This window comes from Podarcis liolepis, assembly GCF_965112155.1.
Source record: "Podarcis liolepis genome assembly, chromosome: 5".
In the NCBI taxonomy this organism is placed as follows: Eukaryota; Metazoa; Chordata; class Lepidosauria; order Squamata; family Lacertidae; genus Podarcis; species Podarcis liolepis.
In genome coordinates this window covers 61,147,896-61,172,595 of record NC_139556.1, presented here as the reverse complement: position 1 = coordinate 61,172,595, position 24,700 = coordinate 61,147,896, and the positions used below count along the sequence as shown (strand labels likewise).

At 44.4% G+C, this 24,700-nt stretch overlaps 1 protein-coding gene across 1 annotated transcript in view; it reads left to right on the top strand.

The window, feature by feature from the left end:
* Positions 1-24,700, top strand: part of SLIT1 (slit guidance ligand 1) — a 125,839-nt gene that overhangs the window by 10,195 nt on the left and 90,944 nt on the right. Inside the window, exons 2-4 of the mRNA XM_083505775.1 lie at positions 15,276-15,347; positions 15,776-15,847; positions 17,462-17,533. Coding sequence (XP_083361901.1) covers positions 15,276-15,347; positions 15,776-15,847; positions 17,462-17,533 — 216 coding nt within the window. The remainder of the gene's footprint in view (positions 1-15,275; positions 15,348-15,775; positions 15,848-17,461; positions 17,534-24,700) is intronic.

The window sequence follows — 24,700 nt, the reverse complement described above, 5'->3', positions numbered from 1 at the left end:
TCATTTTTCCCTTCTGTTGCTTTGTGGTACTACTGGGGAGGGGGAGAGTTTGTATTGCAATGGTTAGGAGCCAAGAGAAAGTCCCCTTTCCCGGTATTTGCTCACATATGTTCACATTGATGTATTGCAGTAAGCTAGGCATCGCAAGTAGCAAATGAATAACAGGCCCTCTGGTTTCCTATTGGACTTTATGTGAGTGAGTGAGTGAGTGAGTGAGTGAATGAGTGAGTGAGTGAATGAGTGAGTGAGACAGACGGACAAGGCAGGCAGGCAAGTACATCTAGCTTATCTAGCTGAAATGGGAGTTCAGATCCCACCAGGGAGCTTCCTAGCTTGGCAGAAGGTGCTCCCGTGTTGAAACAGCGTGGTAGGCTTGTGGTGGATCACACTGGCAGTCATGTTGCATTTCCTTTCCTTCAGATCCTTCCCTGGGTTGTGGGGAATTTGCAATTCTATTCCAGTTTCTCCCTTCAGCTACTTCCCAGGCAGATGCTGTCTATGCATTGCCATGGCAACGCTGTGTTCGCCTCTCCATGGAATTGCATGCTGGAAAAATATTAGTTTAAAAACTATGCAGTGTTTGTATTGATGGAAGCCGAGGTTGTTAGCAGGGATGGATCATCCCAGGCATGAAGGAAGCCCCCAATAATGGGCAGTAAAGCAGCAGGATTTGCCTCCAGGGGACACTTCCCAGCAGCAGGTCGAGAGGCTCCCTACAAATACAATTCTGCCCTCTGTTTTATGGCACATTTTAAAATATAGATATATACTTGCCTTAAGTGTGCCACAGTGGCCCTTGTAAATGTAGCTTAGCTGCAAACACTTTGAGTAAGTGTGAAAGGGGTTTAGTTATTATTTGTATTTCATTCTTTAGGGAGTTCAGAACAGGATTTTTCTTAGCCCACAAACAACCCTCTGGGCTAGGCTGGGCTGATAAATAGGGATTATAGACTGAAGGTTGCCCACTGGGTTTTATAGCTGAGCAAAGTGATGAGCCAACAGAATTCTTAGCCACTGAACCGCACATTGTTTCTTAAATGTTTTTTCAGTGCGCTTTCCATTTCAGCAAAAAAAAGTCGCTTGTAGAATAGATCAACAAGCCTTCCCCCAACTTCTTCTTCTTTGAAATGTGTTTTGTCAGTTTTCCTGAAAACATACAAGAAATCAACATAGGCAGGTAAATAAACACACAACCTGCCCCAGCTCAACTTCCCGAAGCAGGAGCTTGGTTCTTGAAACTGCCTGTTTCAGCTCCATTTGCATCCCCCCAAACTTAGAAAATCTGTTAGTTCTATACTGGCCATGCTGCACCATTCAAGACAGCTAGTCAAAGCACATGTTGGCAGAGGGAATGCTGCTACTTAGCCTGGTGTGTGTGTGTGTGTGTTGCACAGGGAGAGGATCTGGATGGATTTTGAGTGGAGGGGTGGAAACAGTGATCACTTTCCAGGGAGGGATTGCCAAGGGGAAGCAGCTGTGATGGGAGAGCCAACAGAGAAGGAGCTTTCTGTGGGTGGACGGTCATAATCTCTGTCTCTCAGTGCATGTGCATGTGTATGCGTATGCTCGCATGTATGTATGGAACCATTACCAAATAATAAAACTCTTATTTGTATCAGTAATCGATTTTATTACACCTATGGCTCCAGTAAACATTTCATTCATCCAAATTAGCCCTTGGTGATTTCCTAACGAATATTGCGGGCCTATTGTCTGCTGTTCTACCTACAAAGCAGATACTGTGGTCCCCAGACGTGGCAGTTTGTGACTGCTGCAGAGTGCGTTTGCTACACCATTTCTTACTGCAACACTACCAGGCATTTCTCCAATGATTTTGAGCTTCTCAGTGAATGGGACTTTAGTTGCTACTTGCAGCAGAAATAACAAGTTGAAAGAAAAGCAATTATCCCTACCATACTCCTTACTTCTATATAAATAAAAAAATTATCTGGGCTGCCCCAGAGACTCTGGGTGGCTTCCAACACATATAAAAACATAATAAAACATCAAATATTAGAAACTTCCCAATACAGGGGTAATAATTATAATATATTATAATATACAATATAATTATTCGATGTTGAGGGAGTGGAGTGTGTAGAATCCCTATACAGTCGTACCTCGGAAGTCGAACAGAATCTGTTCCGGAAGTCCATTTGACTTTCAAAATGTTCAGGAACCAAGGCATGGCTTCCGATTGGCTGCAGGAAGCTCCTGCAGCCAATCGGAAGCCACAGAAGCCACATCGGACATTTGGGTTGAAAACCAGAATAGTCACTTCCGGGTTTGCAACATTTGGGAGCCAAAACATTCGACTCACAAGGCGTTCGACCTCCGAGGTATGACTGTATGTATTTATCTCTCTGTTTTACAAAAGCCCCTTTCTGACATTTATTTAGTATATTTTATCTATAGTCCGTCCATCCTCAGAAGATCTCTGGGCAGTGCAAATGGTGGTTCTCCCCATGCTATCTTCTGAACAACCCTGTGAGGTAGGTTAGTGTGAGACAATGACTGGCTGAAGCAGGCAGCTCTCCCAACCTAGGTGTGTTCATTATAATGTGCTTCCTGAGAGTGCAGCTGTATACACAAGGCTCTCTGTTATAAGTTCATTGTAACATGTGCAGAGAGCCTCACATGTGCAGCTGAATGTGCAGAGCTCGCTACGCACACAGGACTGGTGCCTGCCATGGCAGTGTTGCTCCCTCCTTACCTGCAGACATTGAGTTCCAGGTAACATTCTAAAAAGGGCAGAAGTTTAGGTCGGAATGGTGACAACAATATCTCCAAAGTCAAGGAGAGTGTTCCCTTGCCCTCCCACACTGGATGTGATCTGTTCCCTACTTTTTACTCCTCACACCAGCTACCTTTGATGGAGTCATTCTTAATAACTCTGGGTTCTGACACTTGCTGGTTGGCGCAGGCCCTTGGACAAAGCTAGAGAGCCAGTGTGGTGTAGTGGTTAAGAGCGGTAGACTCGTAATCTGGTGAACCAGGTTCACATCTCCCCTCCTCCACATGCAGCTGTTGGGTGACCTTGGGCTAGGCACACTTCTCTGAAGTCTCTCAGCCCCACTCACCTCACAGAGCGTTTGTTGTGGGGGAGGAAGGGAAAGGAGAATGTTAGCCGCTTTGAGACTCCTTCGGGTAGTGATAAAGCGGGATATCAAATCCAAACTCTTCTTCTTCTCTTCTAGAGACTGTACTTGTAGCTGTTAGCCCAGATTGAGAAGACCAACAAACCTGAAGCATAGCAACCTTTAGTTTCTCTGTTTTGAAGTGAAAAATTATTGGGCTGAGAGCAGGTCTGCTGCAGTGTGGTTTAGAGCAGTGGTTTCTACTTGAACTTAAGGACAAAATCACTGGTCAGAAAGATATCAACTAGCTTCTATAAGAAGGCCCAGGTGCATGTGGGTGGTTCTCTGTCTGGTGTCAAACACCACCAAAAACTGAACATAGTGTCTGAAGTCCTCGCTGCTCAGTCATGCCCTGAGCATAAAAGAGGCAACTCCAGACACTTGTCACATGCAGTGGCTTTTTTCTATTAGGGATTCTGGTAGTGGAGCGAGCACTTCAGAAGAGCAACCCCAGTTAAACAGAGCAGTAGCATAGAGAGTGACTCAGTCTCAATTGCCAAAATCAGAAGGAGAGGTGGAATCTTTTCGAGCAGTCAAGGGGAAGACAAGTTCATTGGCCAGATGGGGAAGTGCAAATGGCTTTTAAGCATCTGGTGTCACTAGGCAGGAGACAGGAACAGATGCAGAGTTTACTGGAGGCTTCTCTGTTCCCTGGAGAACTGCCAGAGGTGAGCAACAGAGGAAAGAGGCATAGCTGTGAGACCCATTATACCTTATAGCATTTGTGTGTCTGGGCTCAACTGATGGCATCCCCATTGCATGTGGATGACTCCAGCTCTGAAACAAAAGCTAACCAGAGCATTAGTTTTCCTTGTGAAGATGTGTGAGATGAAGGAAGAACAAAGAGAGCTCTGGAAGGATAGTTTTAGGCTTCCTGGATGGGTTAACTCTGCCACTTTCTCATGATATGGACAGAGATAGAGGGCCAAAGGAGAAGTGAAGCAGGAAATATGTGAAGAGGATCTCTTGAGAGGGTTTCAAAAGAAAAAAAGATCAAAGACGCTCTGCATGTTTGTTTTGGGGAGGGGACTTAAATCATGGTGCTCTAGAAGGGTTGTTTTTTTCCCTTAAAAAATGCCCTCCCGGAACCATTTTGCTCATCAAAATGTGCTGAGGTGGAGAGAAAGGAACAGAACCTGCCATTTCCGATGCAGGGCAAAACATACAAGGGTCCTAAGGGTCTTCTCTTCTTAGGGCCTCGTTGCCATAGGGACAGGGTCATTCAGTCCTCAGGAGACAAGGGTAGAGCTGCTGTTCTCTTAAACTAGGAGCCGGGAACCTCAGGCCCAGGAGTGAAATGTGGCCCTCCAGGCATGTCTATCTGGCCCTTGGAACTCTCCCCAGGCTACCTCACAGGCCCTGCTTGACTCCCCAAGTGCTTTGACGTGATTGAAGTGTAATGTAAGAAGAGTCCCCTGGTCAGCCAGATGCCTGTGTGAAGCCCACAAGCAAGTAATGGAGCTCAGCAGCAGCACTCTGCCCACTTGCAGTTGCCAGCAAGTGGCTCAGAGGTATCCGACATCTGTCCCTGGAAGCAGAGCAGAGCCATCATGGCTAGTAGCTATTGATCGTCTTGTCCTCCACAACTTTGCCTAATCCTCTTATAAAGCCACCTCTTGTGGGAGCAAGTTCCCTAGTACTGCAGGAAGAAGTTATTTCTTTTATCTGCCCCAAATTTTCCAACGTTCAGCTTCAGCAGAGGTCTGTGAACTCTGATTCTGCAAATGCCCACAAGGTCTGTATCTTTGAGCTCTGATAGTAACTCTTGCATGTGTGGATGGAGGCTAGGGAAGTTGTGTGTGTGTGTGTGTGTGTGTGTGTGTGTGTATGTGTGTAGAAATTATTCTGCAAATGCAGTTTCCTTCAGAGGCACCAGTGCTCAGTGAGTTTGCAGAAGTGATCCTGGCGAGATGAATCTATGAACTGCATCCATTTTTTAAAAAAAAATGGTTCACAACCTGCCGTCTTGAAAATTCCTTGCATTTTGTGAATGATACTTGTTCAAACATTTCTGCAGTTACTTAATGGTAGGGAGATCAAGAAGACAACCAAATCTGATATAATCTTGCTTAATCTACTTCCTGGAATGTACGGTAACTTCTCTTGGTAAGGGAGCAGGAACAATGGCTTTTGTTAACACCTTTGGTTTAATCCCCAGGTTTATTGGGGGAGAATGGCAGTGGGCTGTAAGGGAAGGGTAGCTATTTCAAAGCATGCCTCCCTTGTACAGCATAGGACAGCAATGTGTATGTAAGAGAGAGAGACAGAGATTGTTATGCTTGCTGCTCTCTGGAGACTGAAGACATAACATCGCCTCCCTCCGCACCAGGCAAATGGGAGCCACTGTGGTGCAGTGGTTCAGAACCTCACAGCCATGAAGCTCATTGGAGATCTTGAGCCAGTCACTACCTCTGAAAACAAAGCATGTTCAGCTGCCTTGAATTAATAAAAAAATAGTGAATCTCCTGAATCATGTTTAGTTTGGCCAATTCTTGGTATGACATTTTAGAAAAGTTTGATGCTTAGTGACATGCCTAAGAGTTGGTGTGCTGGATGTTGGAATGTCTATAGTAAGGACAGCCAATGTTGTGCCCTCCAATTCCCATCATTCTTTATCATTGACCATGCTGGCAGGGGTTTGATGGGATCTGGTGTCCAACATCTGGAAGGCATCACATTGTGTTTCCCTCATCTAGAGGATCAAATAAGCTTGTCCTAGTGCACATTGATCAGTCCTGCAGAATTATCTGGGAGCCTTACCAGGTCCCACACCCCCTATCATTGCACAGTTGTTGTGGAATCCAGACATCAAGTGCTTCTTTTCTGAGTATTCACTTATGAGTTTTCAAACCACAGTATCGGGGTTCTTCTCTCCAGCCAATGCATCAATTTGTTGTAGTTAGTGTAGTGTGGAATCCTCCTACAGAAATATTACCCTCCCGAGCATTATGTGGGAATGGATACTGCATAGCACTGTTGGGTTCTCATTTGTTGCTCAATCTGCTGTCCAGATGCTAACTGCTGATGGGCCACTTTGAATCTTTTGCTCTCTCTTCTTATGGCTCATTATCTTCAAACCCGATTTTCGGCCAGACACTCCTTCAAATTGAGCCCTATCCTCTGACAACTCTTTAAATAGTGGACTCTCTTGTGGAAAGTAGGACATATAACCACCCATCCAATCATGGATAGTCCACCATAGTGTCTAATTTAGCCCTGAAGTCAAAGAAAGGCTAAAGGCAAGAACTTCATTGCCAGCAGTGGCGTAGCGTGGGTTGTCAGCACCCGGGGCAAGACAAGTAATTTGTGCCCCCTAACCTGTGGATTTGCGCCCCCTAACCCTAACCCCCAGATGTTGCGCCCGGTGCGGCCGGCCCCCCCTGCACCCCCCACGCTACGCCACTGATTGCCAGGAATGATATTGTAGACGTGTACTTGATAATCCTTATTGTTCTCTGCCACATTCAAAGGATGACATGGACTGATACAAATGTTAGTCTTTTTACAGATCCTAATGTGGTTTCGGGAGAAGTACTGTGAATGATATAAGGATATTAGACTACATTATTCAGTTTGCAGAAAGCTGTACAATGTAACCAGAGGAGTCTATGAAGCTTATTAATTGAAAAGATTATTATGCCACCATATAGCCAAAGAGTTGACGGCAGATTACAAAAATTTAAGATGAAAAGAGCAACAATAGAATGTATGCACACGAAAAGCTGCACAGTTATAATTCAGAGTTTAAAATAATCACGTTGGAAAAGCTTGAATTTGGGGGGTGAAGTTGGCTCCCTGTCACTCAGAGTGGTGACAATTTCTGTCACCTTTCTCCCTCTCCTGTAGTTATACACTCCACTTCATCTTACTTTGCTCTATACTATTTTTCATACCTATCACTTCTGAATGATCTTTGCTTCATTGCATATTAGGTGTAATGTTAGTCGCCGGGTTTGCAGGCCTTCCTCATTAATCATCCATGTCTTAGGGTGCATTTTAAATGGGTTTGGGTAACTGGAATATGCTAATTTCATGATTTATTTAAAGCGTGCATGCAAAGGTCTGTGCTGTGCTTATCACTGCTTGTCTCTATTTGAATGCAAGAGTTTGGGAGGACCTGCAGGAGAATTCAGAGCTGCCACAATTGCCAGGGCTTGTCAGGTGCACAAATTCTAGCCAACATCAGTCTGACAGTAACTCCCCCTTTTTGTGCCCCAACTTCCCCTCTTTCTCAATTGCCAGAGTCATTAATTCAGTCACTTTATACACCAGAGAGCATTGCAGTCACAGTGGGAAAACCCGGTAGTAAAAGCTGTAGAGACCAGAAAGTCTTGCCTGCCTCCCATTATGGCTCTCACAGTTTGGTGCAGTTTTTGAGGCTTAATGTTTTATGGCAGAGCTGGAACAGTTTAATAACCTCATAAAACCTAATGGAGTGTTGTGTGCTCGTTCTCAGTGGTTGCCAGTTACCATTTGCTTGCCCATTGTCACTTTGCAGCTAGTGAAGGTTGTGAATTCGGTAATATACAGCGGTGGGACGGTGGGACACTGTAACTAGGGATACTTCCCTGACAAGTGAGTGAACTGCGGGCAAAGGTGAGCCCCCTAAAACCAGTAACCCCCTTCTTGCAGTTTTTTCACGGCATCGCATTCATTCCTTACACACGGTCATCCTTATTATCTTTGCTTTTTCTGTCTGGGGCTTAAATTCCTGCAAGCTCCTGCCCTGGATCATGAAGCCTTTGCTTCTGATATTAACCACAAACACTGCCTTATAGGGCTAATGGTCTTAATGCAAGAGCAAATGTTGTGAATATTGTTTTATTTGGGAGAAGCACGTTTTCACCCCCATCCTGCCTCCTTTATTTCTCTCTCTCGGAAGAAATGCTTGCAGCGCTTCCTGATTACTCGATAATCAGGTAATTTTGCTGTGACTGCCACTGGTTTCTGTGCCACGTGCCCTTCTCTTATTTAAATGTTTTTTAAAAATGGCATTGAAAAGTTTTCAACTTGTCTACATTGGGGTTTATAAAGTGCCTTGAATAGAAGGCTGTTCTGTAAATAAAACCATTTATTGTTATTAATTATTAATATTCTGGATGATAGCAAATTGGGCTACATCAAAATCAGCTAGAAAGATGGCCTTGATGGTTAATTAGAGAGGAAGAACCAGCCCCGTCATCAGAGAAAAATAATAATGAGGGAATTGATCCATGGGAAAATTCTCAGTGCCCTTTGGAGAGCTCATCTATATTTCAGGAAGCAGCTGACTGGTTGCTGCTTTGGTATTCTTGAGAAATATCAAGAATAATGGTTGTTATAAGAAGACTTTCCTGAGTTATACACAAGGGTTTGATAGGGCTAGCAATGATGCTGTCACTACAAAAAGCATTTTGAAATGGACTTACCTATGCTAAAGGGCAAGTTCCTTTTACAGCCTGCAATCCCTTCTCATTCCCAATTTCCCTTTGGAGCATAAGAGATTGAGCCAAGCCAGTGTCAGCATATTGAGAGGTGGTTTTCTGAATCAGTTCGATTCTTTAAATTATCCTTGACTATATTTAGCCAGAACTGTTGGATTTTCTTTTCCAAAAACATTGTGGTTCTGCTGAATGTATCACCTCTCAGACTTCAGACACCCTTAATAGGATTGCCAGCTCTTGCCCAGGAGGCTACACTTCTTGCTTTAGTACCAGGTTTCACAGGCCACATTTAGGAAAAGGCATCTTCTGCCATTGTGCCTCGCCAGCTAATTCTGGGGCGAAAACAGTAGTCCTGCTCACAACAGCAAGCAGGGAGGACAATGGTATCCTGTAACATGGAGACAGAAGACAGCATACCCAAATCCTGCCTATCTGACCTGGAGATGTTAATATGTCATTAATCATAGTCTCCAGCTCAAGAGCTGCAGCCCTAAGGAGAACTGGCAAACTCCATCAAACCTACAAAGGATTAAACCAGGGGTAGGCAACCTAAGGCCCACGGATGGTCTGGAAATCAGCGTGTTCTTACATGAGTAGAATGTGTCATTTTATTTTAAATGCATCTCTGGGTTATTTGTGGGGCATAGGAATTCGTTCATTATTTTTTTCCAAAATATAGTCCAGCCCACCACATGGTCTGAGGGACAGTGGACTGGCCCACGGCTGAAAAAGCTTGCTGACCCCTGGATTAAACAAAATGCTTGTGTCACAGAAGTAGGCAAAACTATGCAGACCACATTTTCAACTCTCAAAGACTGTATATATATATATATATATATGCAGGTTTTGGTGTCTTCGGGTGTCTTCCCGTGTAAGAGTTGGGGTGTCTAGGCGACGTTTCGACGAGGTCTCACTCGTCATCTTCAGGCTGGTGCTTTCGGCTTCTTGTTACTGGAACAGAGCAGGATCTCAGTGTTTGAGTTCCTATCAATACTGTTGAGGGGGTGTGGTGTATAGCCTCCAACGTTCTGGGCAGATAGGAAGTTCCCAGGTCAGTGTGCCTTTTCTTCTTTTGTTCCTTAATTACTTGAGGGATATCTTGTGCCAGAGCACAACTAAGTGCAGTACAGCCATCTTCTCAGAAAAACTCTTCACAAGCTCAAGAGGTCAAGACACGAAAGCTTTAGCAACTAATCCACACTTAATGACCCACCTAAGTGGTACTCAGAATATCACTCAAGAAATCACTCAAGATATCCCTCAAGTAATTAAGGAACAAAAGAAGAAAAGGCACACTGACCTGGGAACTTCCTATCTGCCCAGAACGTTGGAGGCTATACACCACACCCCCTCAACAGTATTTATAGGAACTCAAACACTGAGATCCTGCTCTGTTCCAGTAACAAGAAGCCGAAAGCACCAGCCTGAAGATGACGAGTGAGACCTCGTCGAAACGTCGCCTAGACACCCCAACTCTTACACGGGAAGACACCCGAAGACACCAAAACCTGCATTCCTGTACCCGTGAAAATCTACGAAAGCATATATATATAGCACTTATATATATAAGCATATATATATAAAGCACCAGCCTGAAGATGACGAGTGAGACCTCGTCGAAACGTCGCCTAGACACCCCAACTTTTACACGGGAAGACACCCGAGGACACCAAAACCTGCATATATATATATATATATATATATATTGTCACTATGTAATAGAGGTGGAAGCTGTTAGCAAAGATTCTACCACTGGTGACAGCAAAGTCTGACATCCTTTTCTTCTATGGAGAAGTTGTTGTTTTGTTTCATAGCCAAAGACCAAAGTTGCCATGCTCTCGATGTTTTTCTGAGCTTCCTGAATCTCATTACATGTTTTTTGAGAGAAGGCTTCCTCCACCCCCTTCCTTTGCCCCACCCCCTTTGGTCAAGGCAGAGAATTCGTGATGTGGTAGAGGTATGACTTTGACAGACTATAATTAATATCTGAGAGATTGATGGGGACCTGGAGGTGGAAGAACCACTATTGAGTTAAATAGCCCTGTTGTTGTAACATCATTGCAAATAAGCTTTCACCTGCTGCTAACTCCCTTCCGTGTTCTCAAGGCCATAATTCAATGGAACAAAGAAGCTATGGGAGCCGCAGATCTAGGGCAGTCATGGGCACATATGAGGGACATAGAATTGTGAATGAGCTGGGGGGGACCCTGGCCAGCTCAAGGGCAAACTGTGTCTTGTACACAGGATGGGAAGTCTGTCCCTTCTAATGGATTTGATCTAAACAGAAACATATGGTCTAAAGATACATGCATGGAGCAGCGCAGGTACTATCTATTCATAACTGAAAATACTGTAACCTGTTCTGAGCTCACAGAATGGGGAGGAAGCCTAAAATATATCATTAATCCATCTTTGCTGATGGGGAGGAATAAGCCAGTGAATCCACAGTCTATATCCCTCTTGTATGCCTGTAGAGGTAATAATGTTTAAATGTATTGAGGTGCCTTCTATATAGAGAGGCAAATATATTTGATGTGCCTCTCATGGCTACAGGCCTGGGAGACTCATCCACTCCAAGCATTTAATGCACTCTGACGTCACTTTAAGTCATGACTTTCCTCAAAGAATCCTGGGAACTGGTTAAGGGTGCTGAGAGTTGCTAGGAGAACCTTAACCAACCCCAGTTCCCAGGATTCTTTGGGGGAAGCCACAATGGTTAAAATGGTACAAAAGTGCTTTACATGTTTGGTGTGGATGGGGACCCTGTTACTATGAAGATTTGTGTTGTTTTTGCAAGATGGTTATCCCAGTATACGATTGTATGTCCTTAGCATATCAGGAAGCCGGGAAATAGCTAATTAATCATTGGCAAAATGCAATCTATTGTCAAAGGTGTTCATTTTGACATTTCAGTGTGCAAGGAAAGTGACAAGCAAAACACCCAGGGCTGTATTAAACCAGATTGTTTCATTAGTGAAAACCAGCACAATGATGCGAGTGCAATTGGACCCTGCATCCCTATGTCATCCCCAAATCTGCTCTGGAGGGTCAGAAATGCTTTTAGTGACAGAATGCCTTAGCGTGCTTTAGTGTGACATTGAATACAACCCCCTCTCCCTTTTGAGCTGTAGGATGGGATGCTTCCCCCTTAGCATGCTAAAACTAAGGAGTTACACTGCATTCACTTGGCATCCTTACTGAATTGACAATCAGGTGCTTTTCAGAGAAATGCACTCTGACACCAGTAACTTAATAGTCACGTTGAGATAGGAAACTGGAGCAGAGGGGTGGGGGTAGCCTGCACTGAGGGGGTAAAACAAAAAGATTCAGCTATACCAGGAAGCACTTGATTCCCTTCTAGGACTGGCTGCCCCGAGCTGGGAGCCCCGAGCCAAAAGGTTGCGCTTTTGTAATTGAAAATGTAAATTTCTTAACGTTGCGGCTTATGATCTACTCTGGCATTTGTGTGTGTGTACATGACTATGCTTCTGCCTGCACACCTGCAGCTGAGTTCACATGTGGCACCCAAGACAATAGGCACATCTCCTAGATGGCCCCTAGACACCACAAGCAATATAAATGGTAATTTCCTGATGAAGTCATTTTGTTTGGAGTGGCTGGTTTACCCCAGAAAGCCCTTGAACACATGACCCTGATTTCTAACTGCTCTTCCTCCTTCCATATGTGATTGAGCATAGGGCTGTGCGTCAGGGCACCCACTGAGGCGCATAAACATTAGAACAGTTTCAACAGCTGCAGCAAACTCTTTCTCTCTCTCTTTCTGGCAGTTGTCTTGACTGCTGTGATGTTCTCTTGAATGGCCTTTTCGATTTCCCTGTCTCTGGAGGTTCTGAGCCTTTTATTGGCACGGTTTAAATTTCTCTTCACAACATGCCAGCAAGCAGCAAAACACTGTTATTATGATCCTGTGCGCTTGAGGACAAGATTACCTTGGCAGTTTCCCCTGCCTTATAAATGTTGTGGGGGGGTCGGGGCGGGACGATGACGGCCAGCTAGATTTTTAACATTGCCTTAAAAACCATAGGCTGTTCTTTTCTTTGGTGATCTATGTTCAACTTGTATGTTTTCATCCTTCACTAGACTGACAATATCCCTAAAAGAACTGGGAGTTCTTCCCCATTAAAAACAAGAGGCAACAATTCAGTAGGTGTAGTTTTCCCCGCCAATGATGGGAGAAGTTGCACCTGTCGGACTTACGTTTTCCTCAGAACTCTTAAAGGAACAGAAGTCTTTCCCCTTTTGGAGCAGGGGTAGCTAACGGGGGTGTTTCCCAGATGTTGATGGACTACAACTCCCATCAGCCCCGATCACTGGCCATGCTGGCTATGGAAGATGGGAAATGTAGTCTAAAAACATCTGGAAGACACCACGTTGAATATCCCTGTTTTGGATACCTTTACCTTTAGCTGCTCCCTATTTCAGGAACTGAAAGGAAAAATGGTTGTAAAATGCAAGTTTTTGCCTCTTGCTCTCTATTTCTGTGGAGAAGACCGAGCTCCAAATCATTCAGGTTGCTGAGCAGTTACATTCCCATCAACTGTCCTGGAAAAAAATGGGACATCCCATATTTTCTCACGAAAGGACGGCAGTCATTTTAGCCGCCATGATTTTGCACAATTTCGGGCCACACTCTCACCCCGCAAAGGTGTTTTTTGGGGCAGTGCTTTTGCGTGGCACCCCAAAATGTGCATTTTGGGGTGCCGTGCCTGGAAAAAGTGTTTTTTTTGGGGGGGTGATGTCATGTGGGTCATGTGACTTGCTCAGAAGTGCACTCCTGGAAGATGGTGTCCCGGATTGGAGCCACTATGTATTGGTGGGTATGCGATTAGCCTTTTAGCTGCCTCAGGTTCTTATTATGCCATGCATGTTTGTCATTGTAGCTTGCATAATTGCAGCAGGAATGGGTGTAGGTTTCAGCCTGACACAAAAGGGCAGGGAGCAATGCTTGTTCACCCCATCCATTCAGGGTGGTCCTTCCTGGTGTCTTGGAAACGTGCTTCCCCGTTCCACCCGCACCAAGCAGTCTCATAATGAAAGGAGGCTAGCAATCTTTGTGATCGAATGGATGCAATTAGCTGCCGTTTCAGCTGGACAATGAGGTCTCTCCGAGGGATGATGCTTGCTTGTTTCATGGGCGAAGCCATATCCATAGTCTTGACCCTACGCAAGCCAAGCATACAAATTATCCGTTTGTGGAACAGTCTGGCTGAGGTGGAATTGCAAAGAAATTGTCCCAGGACCCTCCTATCAGTAGGCAGTGGGTTGAAGCTGAGAGTGGGAAGAAAAGCTGGTGCTGTGTATGTTTGCTCTGACGCATCCAAAACTCCACATTCATCACAGTTGGAAGGACAGAGAGTTGGCATTGCACACAAAGGCACTTCCTCCAGCCATGGCAAGTAATTAGTGGTTCCCTGTGTGTCAGTCTCCTTTGCCACCACACTGGGCTAGAAAATATATCTTTGAACACCCAGAACCCTAAATACATACCATATAGCCATCACTTCCACACTCTACATTACATACCTAAAGTTTCACATATTTAACGCTGTCTCAACACAGACTCTTTGTATATCCCAGATCCCATCTAAAATCTCTCCCTGGTCTATCAAGGCTCTGGTTTTCACTCCTGCTCAAACCAGTCAGGTTTTTCCTTTCCTCTCTTCTGTCGGTGAACCTTACCAGTCCTCCCACTGGCTACTTTTGGTTCTGATTTGGGGGTTTCAATTAAAAAAGGGGGGAGGAAAGGGGGGGAGTAGTTTGTTTCTCATCCTCAGTAATTGTAGAACGAAACTTGAAACTGAATAGCTGTAGCACAGAGACCTGAAGGTCAGAGAGGGGGCATCAATGCACTACAACTGCCGGTCATGGAGCTAGTTTTTCATACCAGTGAAGAGGCAAAGGATTGAGGAGGAATATATACACCCCCCATGTTTTCTGCAGTGAAGCAGGCAGGGAAAAGAGATGCTGTTGAAATGTCAGAATTCATACCCATCTCAAGTTTGTGAAAAAGCTGCTATTTTGTTTTTTTATTCCATTCATTTCACTTCTTACCTGCCCTTCACCACAAGATTCCAGCATGGGTTACAGCGCTATAACATACAGGATTAAAATTAGTTAAAATAATTTACAGTCAGAAGAATAAGGTGGGTCCTGCCTGTCTGCCTATCTATGCGTACCTGTATGTGCGTATGCGAAAGGCTCACAACCCCCTGCTGCTCAATAGATGAACTCTTGTGAAATATGGTGCTAGCTATGTGGAAAGCATAGTAAGGTGTCCAGGACAGGTGAACTCTGTTTTGCTTGAGTGGAAATAGTACATATGAGGCTAGCACTCTTGCGTTAGGGACTACGGATCTGGCACTGGGCTGGTCCTACCATTAGGTAAAGTGCGGCGACCACCTCAGGTGGAGGTAGTGAGTGGAGGAGAGAGCTCCTCATTGCGCACATAACCTGCCCTGCAGCCTCTAAGCTAGGTTGCTGTCCTCAGGTGCATTTGAGCATACTGTCCCATCACGAGTCTTGGAATAAGATTCTACTGCTAGTCCAGTCATAGCCTCTACATTGCATGGCAGTGGGCAGGCGCCATTTTGTCCTCTGCCTCAGGCAGCTGAATGTGTTTTAACTGGTCCTGGCTGAAGCCTAGCACCATGTGTCTACTTCCTAACTTATAGTGTTTCTGTCCTTCACTTCACAGGGAGCTGAATGGGAACAATATCACCCGCATCCACAAAAATGACTTTGCTGGGCTGAAGCAGCTGCGAGTTCTGTGAGTGGCCTCTCTCTGCTGCCTCCAAAGTGATATTATCCTCATGTCTCCACCCCTGTTATTACTGAAGCCAAGTGGGGCTGGGGTGTGTGTGTGTGTGTGTGTGTGTGTGTGTGTGTGTGCATGTGTTCCCTTTAATTCAGAGGTGGGGGACCTTTTCCATCCCAAGGACTGCATTTCTTTCTGGGCAACCTTCTGAGGGCCACATGCCAGTAGTAGTGGGCAGGGCCAGGAGCCAAGGGGGCAAATTTATGCCTTTGTACAGTAACTTGCCTTCAACAAACACTCACACACCCTTCCCTATCCTATGCACAGTCAGCCCAACAAAGAGGAACTCCCATCTGCTAGGATGCTGGGCTCCCTTTGTCCTCTTCCTCTTGTTTTTCCCTTCTGCTATCCCAGCTCTGATGCTCTTATTCCTTTTTCAGGCAGCTGATGGAAAACCAGATCAGCGTGGTGGAGCGAGGGGTGTTCGACGACATGAAAGAGCTGGAGCGACTGTGAGTGTCTCAGGGAACTGATCAAACTACAGAAGCTGGGGGTGGGGGAAGTATACACACAGAGGGAAAAGATGTGGGGGGGGCACGCGGTGGGGGGGCATGTAGAGATTTCCCAGCAGAAACCCTGTTTTCTCTCTCCCCTCCATGTAGGCCATTCACAGGCCTAGGATCATGCACTTGGTGGGTTTCCTGGTCCTAGGAAGTTCAGAGGTGGGACTGGGCCAGGGGTGGAAAGAACAGCTCAAAAGCAGTCAGCTGCAGTACCTAAACCAAGAACCAGTGCTTCTCCACCCCCACCCTCCTGCTGACACAGGCAGATGGTGTGAACACTAAGTGTTTTTACACCCAGCCCTGAACAGCCTGGCTGGCATTTACACCCAGATGCTTCCCAGTCTGTTCACCATTTCTTTCAAATCTAAAATAATTCTCAGCAGTGTGCGTTCAACGAGGGGCAGTGTTCAAATCAACCCAAGCTGTGTCTGCCTCTTTTCCACACAACAGCTGTAAATTGTCACCTGCAAAACGTGCTTCTATTGTCTCTGAATATATCCTTCCCTTGTCCTGCCACTGCCAGGGGGAAGGAGTTGTTCCAGTGCAGTCCTGGATGAGACTGGCATGCCTAGCATTGTGCAGAACATGCTACCCCTTTAATTGGCAAATGCCAGGCTAAATGGACTTTCATCAGTATAGAAATATCATACAGAAACCCCAATCTTCATCCATAAAGCATCATGGGTAATTTATTATTGGAAGTTTAGGCTGCATTGCCTTTTCATTAATCTGTGGCCACACTCTGACCATTATCCATGTCCTGTACAAATCTGCAAACACCACAATTGGATCTCTATCTAGTTGTGTCTTGATACTTGGTCCTATACTACCTTTGTATTAGTTGCCCATTCAGATTCTTTGTTCTCCCCCTTCCTTAAAAACAATACTAAATTATATTTTAAAACACATGTAGTTTGCAATCTGAATTTAAAACCCCCCGCTAAAACTGCACACATCTGTATACAGATAGGTAGCTGTGTTGGTCTGACACAGTCGAAATAATAATAATAATAATGTCCACTAGCTCCTTAGAGAGCAATTAAGTTTGTTCTGGGTATAAGCTTTCGCGTGCATCTGAAGTGTGCATGCACACGAAAGCTTATACTCAGAACAAACTTAGTTGGTCTCTAAGGTGCTACTGGACCTTTTTCATTTTGACACATCTGTATAGTTTACCTGTTCATTCCTACGTACCTTTGACAAAATTTGTACCCCTCTTTTCTCTTGAAAATACACACTTGTACCTTTTATCACAAGTATTTTTATGTTCTTAATCTGTAAGGGTGTGCTGAAGCAAATGGAATAGTTGGCTGAAAAATATCGGCAAAGGTTTTAGGGAGGTATTCTAGTTAAGCTGTGAGATCATTGGGGCACAAAGACTACTAGTGGCAGCAACAGTACCAAGTGACCTTTAAGCCCAGCTGCTATTGTTGTAGGACATATAATAAGGTGCAGAACCTGTGGACTCCCAACTCCCATCAACCCAGGCTACCATGACCAGTGATCAGGGATGATGGGAGTCTGTGAATGCTTATGAAACTTCCTTCCCCTCTGTTTTCCTAGACGTCTGAATCGGAACCAGCTGCACACTTTGCCAGAGCTCCTATTCCAGAATAACCAAGCATTGTCTCGGTTGTAAGTACCTAGAAATATCTTTCATATTGCTTTTGTTTTTTCTATCTTGAATGGGAAAGCAGCAAGAAAACGGTTTTTGGTGTGGTGCACCAATTGCTGTGTACTGGAATTGGCTGATGGGGCTACCAGAACATCAAGGTGTGGATCTGTGGTGTGCCCTGAATGTGTAGAATGAGAAGTGGGTCACCTTTGTCCAGTCCACAACTGCCACATGTTGAGATCCAGGTCACAAGAGTTTTAAGGCATGGTACAAATTGAGGCTGCATGCACCCTGACCGGTTCGTAGAACAAAAATGTAGTTTTTCTCAGTCCAGAATCATTCATCCTCATCATCAACATGCTGCTTTCAGTCTTTGATTCTAGAACCTGCCATTCTCAAGAGGTGTGTGGTTACTCGGTCCACATTTGAAAACCCTCACCTTGATTAGGTTATCTATGCCTTTTCCTTCCTGCACATGCCCCAGGTAAATTAAGTAGGAAGTGGTGACTGCAGCCTTGGTATACACCCACCCACAGTGTTATTGGGCAGGTGTTGATACATTCCCCCATTCATGGGTCTGCTTACATTTCTCTTCAAATGGACACACTGCATTTCAAATGGAAACAATCTGCAATGAGGTCCCAGTCCCCTCTGAATTAAACCAGCTTCTCAAGCAATGTTTTTTAAGGAAGGTGGAATACGCAATAGCTCTAGATTGCATGCGAACTACATAGAAGAAACAAGTACTCAGTCTCCATTGATTCTAGAATAAAATGTTGTGTGTACACAGCCTGGTATTATTGCCACCTGGGTATGGAGAGACCAGTGGGTTCTTGAGATCTCCATACATATCACTTGGAAGCTGAGGACATTATGTGTATTGGACATTTCAAAGGTCATGTGTTGCACACAAATGACCACAATCCACCATGAACTGCAGATTTTAGGTGGACTGAATCCTGCTGAATGCCTACATAGAATAGCAGCAGAGATATGGAAGTTGATCATTGATCATTTATCTAGAAAGCCTTCCTGTAAAACAGAGGTGGGGGATATTTTTCAGCTTGAGTGCCATGTTCAACAGGGGCTGCTTGCTGGTGCTGGACAGGGCCAGAGGCAAAAAGTGGGTGGGCAAGCGGATGTGACTGTTCCCTTTGTATACAGTGGACTTCATTCCAGACATGCAGAAGTCAGAGGTTTCTACCCCCAAATTGCATAGGTACCATTAAGCATCCATTTGTATCTATGTATACCTGTATACTCTACAAAAAAGGGCTGTGATGAGTGATGCAAGAGGACTCTTTAGATTTTTGCTTTGCTGAGTTGATTGTGAATCTAAACATTTTGTCTCCCTAGTTGAACAGACAATATATAATCACTTCTATCCTCCCTTGCTAATTACCAAGAGCTAGGAAAGACAGAAAATGAACAACTGTGTCTTTTAAAAATAAAGATTATTGATAAAATGTTCATGTAAAATAACTAATAAAAGGAAGTATAAAATAACATTTCCTTTGTAGACCAGCCTCCTTAAAAGCTCGTGCTAATAATTTGAAATATGCAGTTGCCCATAAAACGTGTTTATAATTATGTATTTCTTTATGGCTTCTATAAATACAAAAGTAACAATGACTTGCGTAACATGTTTTCTTCTCTGTGCACCGGCAGCTGCTAACAAAACATTATCAAAATCATAGGGGGTGGGCACCTGCCAAGGCTCATTATCACATGTTGGAGGGATTCAAAAAGGGCTTCTGGCAAAGCTTTTGAGTCAGAAAAAGCCAATTGCATTGTTAAAGTGTGTGTGTGTGTGTGTGTGTGTGTGTGTGTGTGTGTGTGTGTGTGTGTGTATTTGTGTGTGGGCACAAACACAGAAGGTAGAAGCATTAGCAGAGATGACAGCTTGCAATAGGAGAGCTACTAGTAGAAACAAATGAATTACTTAAGCTGAGTTTTTGGCTTGGAATACTTTTTGTTTTTTAGCTTTTGTAGAGGTTGGCGGATAACCATGAGTCATTTCATTTTTCCTGTCTTATTTCCCTTCCACATCTTCACTTATCCAGGCTTGCCTGATTTTTAAAGACCAATTTCTAGAGGCTGGTGGAAGGACTTTCAGATCTCATTTAAGAACAGAAGTTCATACAACCACAATTAAAAGATTTTAAATCATCACAAGTGTTCTTGTAAAAATTATATGTTGGTATACATTCTCCTTACCCACACAGAGAATGAGGGTCCTTACTGTGTCAGAGGTAGCCAATGTGAAGCCTTGCAGATATTTCTGACCTACAGCTCCCATCATTCCTGACTATTGGCTACACTGGCTGGGGCTGGTGGAAGTTGGAGTGTGATAACATTGAGAAGGCGCCATTTATAAGGGGAAGGGATGGGCTGCAGTGCATCAGAGAGTAGTTAATTTTTATCTTCATTTTGTATCCTTCACTTACGAATTGCCTTTCTAATGACATATGAGTTTCTTAGAGAGATTAAAAACTCATGAAGATCAGAAAATCAACATGTATTAGCTTCAAATGCTTACTTACATTGTTCCTTGCTGAAGGCTATGAATATGTGGCAGGGTACAGATGTCTAAAGCCATATTCTTCCGATCAAGTGTCTGAAATGGACCCCGTCAGAGCTAAGGAAGACAAGCTATTAGACCTAACACAGTAATGTTGTCATTGCATTTTTACCCATGCAAACCAGACTCTGCAGAGTGCCTGGAATTATATTGGGAAGAGGTAAAAAGCCCAGTTGAAGAAGCCCACATGATCATAGCACAGTATCCTCAGCCAGTGGGTGGCATTCTGTGACTAGAAAAAGAGCACAGCCGTGTATGTAAGAGAAGAAGAGGTTTCAGAGAATAAGTGTTTGCTCCCCTTCCCTCTCCCAACATTTTAAGGAGTGCCAGGTTGATTCCTGAGGAATGTCAGCTTGGCCTGGTTTGTTTGGGGCTCCAATCCCAAGAACAAGGACAGGAGGCATGTGCAGATATTTCCCACTGCTCTCCGGGACATGCTTCTCATCCAGATGCAAGACCTTAGGAATGAGTGTGAAAGGAAGTACCAAGGAGATGGTTTCCTCTGTTTTATATGTGATTATAAAAGGACAAGAGAGGGGATAGGCCTGTGCCAAGCCCCCTAAAAGGCACGGTTTCTGAGGCAGCCGTTACCATGGCAGCTGATGGCTTGATCTAGCTCATTGCCATTGACTGTCGACTTTGCTTCTTCAAGCTGTTAAACAGTTATTCACTGTTGTTGGACAGTGCGCCCCCACAACTGTGTATCGCCCCCTCCCAGAACGATGTATCTCCAAGTCATACTCAGAACAGACCCATTGAAATCATTGTCCTTGACTAAGGCACGCGCATTGATTTCAGTGGATCAACTCTGAGAATGGCTTAGTTGGATGCAAATTTCCATAAATAAAAATGTAGACATTTGTGAGTTTGCCTGAGGGGCTCCAGAGCATATGTGCACACAAGTGCACACTCACAAACCCACACATAAAACCAGGGTGTCACGCTAACTATGAAGTTCTGGATGGATTAAGCCCTGCAGTGCAAAGCTACTTCTTCCCTACCTGATCTGGCCTGGATGTGATTAATTTTCAACCTTATGTTAGATGCAGCAGATACACACAATATTTATATTATTTCATTATATTATATCATAAGGCATTTCGGAGAAAGGCAGTGGCACACAACCCTATTTCTTGGTGACATCTGAATCAGATATGAGGCTGTGCAAGCTCTGGGCCAGTGTCTGGATGCAGTGGTGGACCTGCAGGAGGGCTAATGAATTGTGTTTGAATCCTGAGAAGATGGAGGCTCTTTTGGTACCCCTGGATGTATCTTTGTCCCTAGAGGCTCAAGTGTCCTCTCTGGCTAGGAGTGCCTTCTACCAGCTTCATCTGGTTCACCAGCTATGGCCATTCCTGGTCAGGGACAGCTGACTTCTGTAGTTCATATGTTGGTAACCTCAAGTCTGAATTACTAAATATGCTGTACGTGGGGCTACCCTTGGGCCTCGTCTGTGGTGGCTAAACTACTGATGGGGGCAGATAGGTGGCAACATGTTACACTGTTGTTAAAATCTCTGCAGAAGCTGCCTATCTGCTACCTAGCCAGGTTCAGTGTTCTTGTATTAATTTACAAAGCTCTGAAAAACTTGGGATGAAATAGAAGAGATGGTGGCTATGGTGCCCTGTGTCAAGGAAATGGTGACGGGGGAGGTAGAGGATTCCCTCCCTTATTCTTGGGGTGGGCCAGCCATGTCTGCCTGGTTCTGAGTTTTTAAAAAATGATGTGCACGCATAAGCCCTTGGTCTAGAATGAAGGAATGCAAGTGATCAAATAAGCTGAGAATTGCATATACAACTTGGGGGGGGGGGATTTTGTCCCTGTTGGGGGGGACAAATGTTAAGTATCATGAGCTTCCACATACCTAAGTTTCCCTTGGGTACGCTGTAACCTTTGATTTGTTGGTAGGAAGAAGCATTATCCTTTCATAGTCATTGGCACAGGGCCACTCAAATTCAGTATTGGAGGACTTTGTAACGTTTGCTGCCATGGAACAACTGTAGAACTCAACATTCATATTCCACAGTCTGATAATTTTCCAAAAAGACACACACTAGGAAGTGGTGTACAAGAACTGAGGCTGCCAGAAGTGTGTCTTTCAGAAATATGGGTACTTTTCTTTAGGTGTTTCGGGTATTCATAGCTCTTTGAGAACCTTCGTTCATTTGGCCATGATGCTCCCTCCCCTGGAAGGACTCCCTTGGTTGTTGTATTTCTTCCGTACAGTGGTGCCTCGCAAGACGAAAATAATCCGTTCCGCGAGTCTCTTCGTCTAGCGGTTTTTTCGTCTTGCGAAGCAACCCTATTAGCGGCTTAGCGGATTAGCGCTATTAGCGGTTTAGCGGCTATTAAAGGCTTAGCGGCTTAACGGCTAAAAGGCTATTAGCGGCTTAGAAAAAGGGGGGAGCAAAAAAAATCGCAAGACTTGCAAGACGTTTTCGTCTTGCGAAGCAAGCCCATAGGGAAATTCGTCTTGCGAAGCGCATCGAAAAATGGAAAACCCTTTCGTCTAGCGGGTTTTTCGTCTTGCGAGGCATTCGTCTTGCAGGGCACCACTGTATTTATTGTGTTTCAGGTATCTCTGGAATACAAAATCTTACCGATCTGAGGCGAGTTGTTAAAAAAATTAGGACATCCTTGTATATGCTTCAGTCTCAGATATTAAGGATGTCATAGAACAGACTTGTAATTATGTCCCCATCTCTCTTTTAAAAAAATGCAAATAGAAAAAGAAAAACCAACACCATTAGCTCACATTAGCAAAAAATAATAAGTCGTCAGTCCTGCTTTAAACATTAATATAAACAGTCCAACTAGATCCCCAAATGAGATTGATGATAGGTAAGATAAAACTTTATTCGCATTAGCCAATGGCCATAGCAACAGTAAAACATTACAGTATACGCAGAAACGGAAATTTGATATAAGAGCACAATTTAAAGTCCTAAATGGATCCAAACTACAAGAAAGAAGATTCCACCTAAACATTAGGAAGAACTTCCTGACAGTAAGAGCTGTTCGACAGTGGAATTTGCTGCCAAGGAGTGTGGTGGAGTCTCCTACTTTGAAGGTCTTTAAGCAGAGGCTTGACAACCATATGTCAGGAGTGCTCTGATGGTGTTTCCTGCTTGGCAGGGGGTTGGACTCGATGGCCCTTGGGGTCTCTTCCAACTCTATGATTCTATGATTAAATCAACTGTCAGTTAGTGGCCCTTATTCTGATTGCCCCTGCTATGAACCTAGCAACCTTTGCTGTTATCTGCTCATTTTGATCTGATAGAAGAAAGGACATTGTGGCAGTGGTTGAGCGCCCTGGGATGGTTAGTATGAGTGGAGTGATGATCTCATTCCTGAGGTCTTTGTAGAGAGTACAAGACAGGAGGACCTCTGCCGCTGTTTCGGTGCTATGATCTCCACAGGGGCAAAGGCATTTCTCGGGTGGGATCTTTTGTAATCGACCCTCAAGTACCGCAGATGGAAAAACATCCAGTCTTGAGAGATTAATGATGATATATGTTCAAATGTAGAAAGGGCTTTGAGTATGTGTGTCTTCATGTGTGGTGCATTATTTGCCTTTGGGCATTTCAGGCCTGGTGGCAACACCAGTGCATTAGCTGATGTATATTTAGCTGGGCCCTGTGTCTTAGGTGCTGTGGGATATTTAAGTTCAGTCGCTGAACTTGAGTGAGTGACTTTGTGAGTGAGTCACTTTGGAAAGAAGGATGCCAGGGATGCTGTAGGCAGTGGCCTGTGGAGAAACACGGCCCAGTTCGCTGGCTGGGCACAGAGTAGCTTCCCCACAACTATCACACCTCGTCTTCCAACTTTCAGGACATAGGCTGAACCAGTCAGAGAAACCAAATGTGTATGCTGTGCAACAGCATGCCCACAGTCTGGTAATGGCACCTCTTTAAAATTAAGCTACAGACGTTGCTATAGATCTTGGGTCATAGATGTGTGTGGAAATGGCACACAAGTATATGCTGGCTGGAACTAATGCTGCATCAAGGTCACCTCTGGCTTTTGCATTAGAAATAAAACAATTCAGATAATTATTGTAGAGCAGAATTGTGCCCCTCCCTTAATCGGCTCTCTCTTTAATGCCATCCTTGTAAACCCAAATCTCATCAACAGAAGATGGATGTGGGAGGGAGGAATGTTTAGGAGACTCCCTCATATTTCCTTCCTTCGTTGGCCAAGAGGTAAAACAGCTAGACAGAGGCAAGGGGGAGTGGATGGTTGGGGAGGGATCCTAGTCTTAGAAGATCTGGGTCTTCACAGTTTCTGACCATTTCCCACATCACCTTTAGTTCCTTGTCACATTTTAAGCTTTGTGTTGTTCTTTTACAGAGAACAACTATGTACAGTGATTGGAACTTCTATATTGACTTCTCCTGACTACATGGAGAGTATCCATGCCTTTAACTGAATGTTTCTGCAAGTATTTGCTGTTGGTGTGGAAATTCTCCTTAGAATTGGGATGGTCATAAGGACAAACTGTCCAACATATTAGAGCTGGGCAGGGAGAAAAGCAACGTCCTACATAGACCGTGGTAAAGAAAATGAGCAGTAAGCCCAGAAATTCATTAGTTTAGCACACAACCCA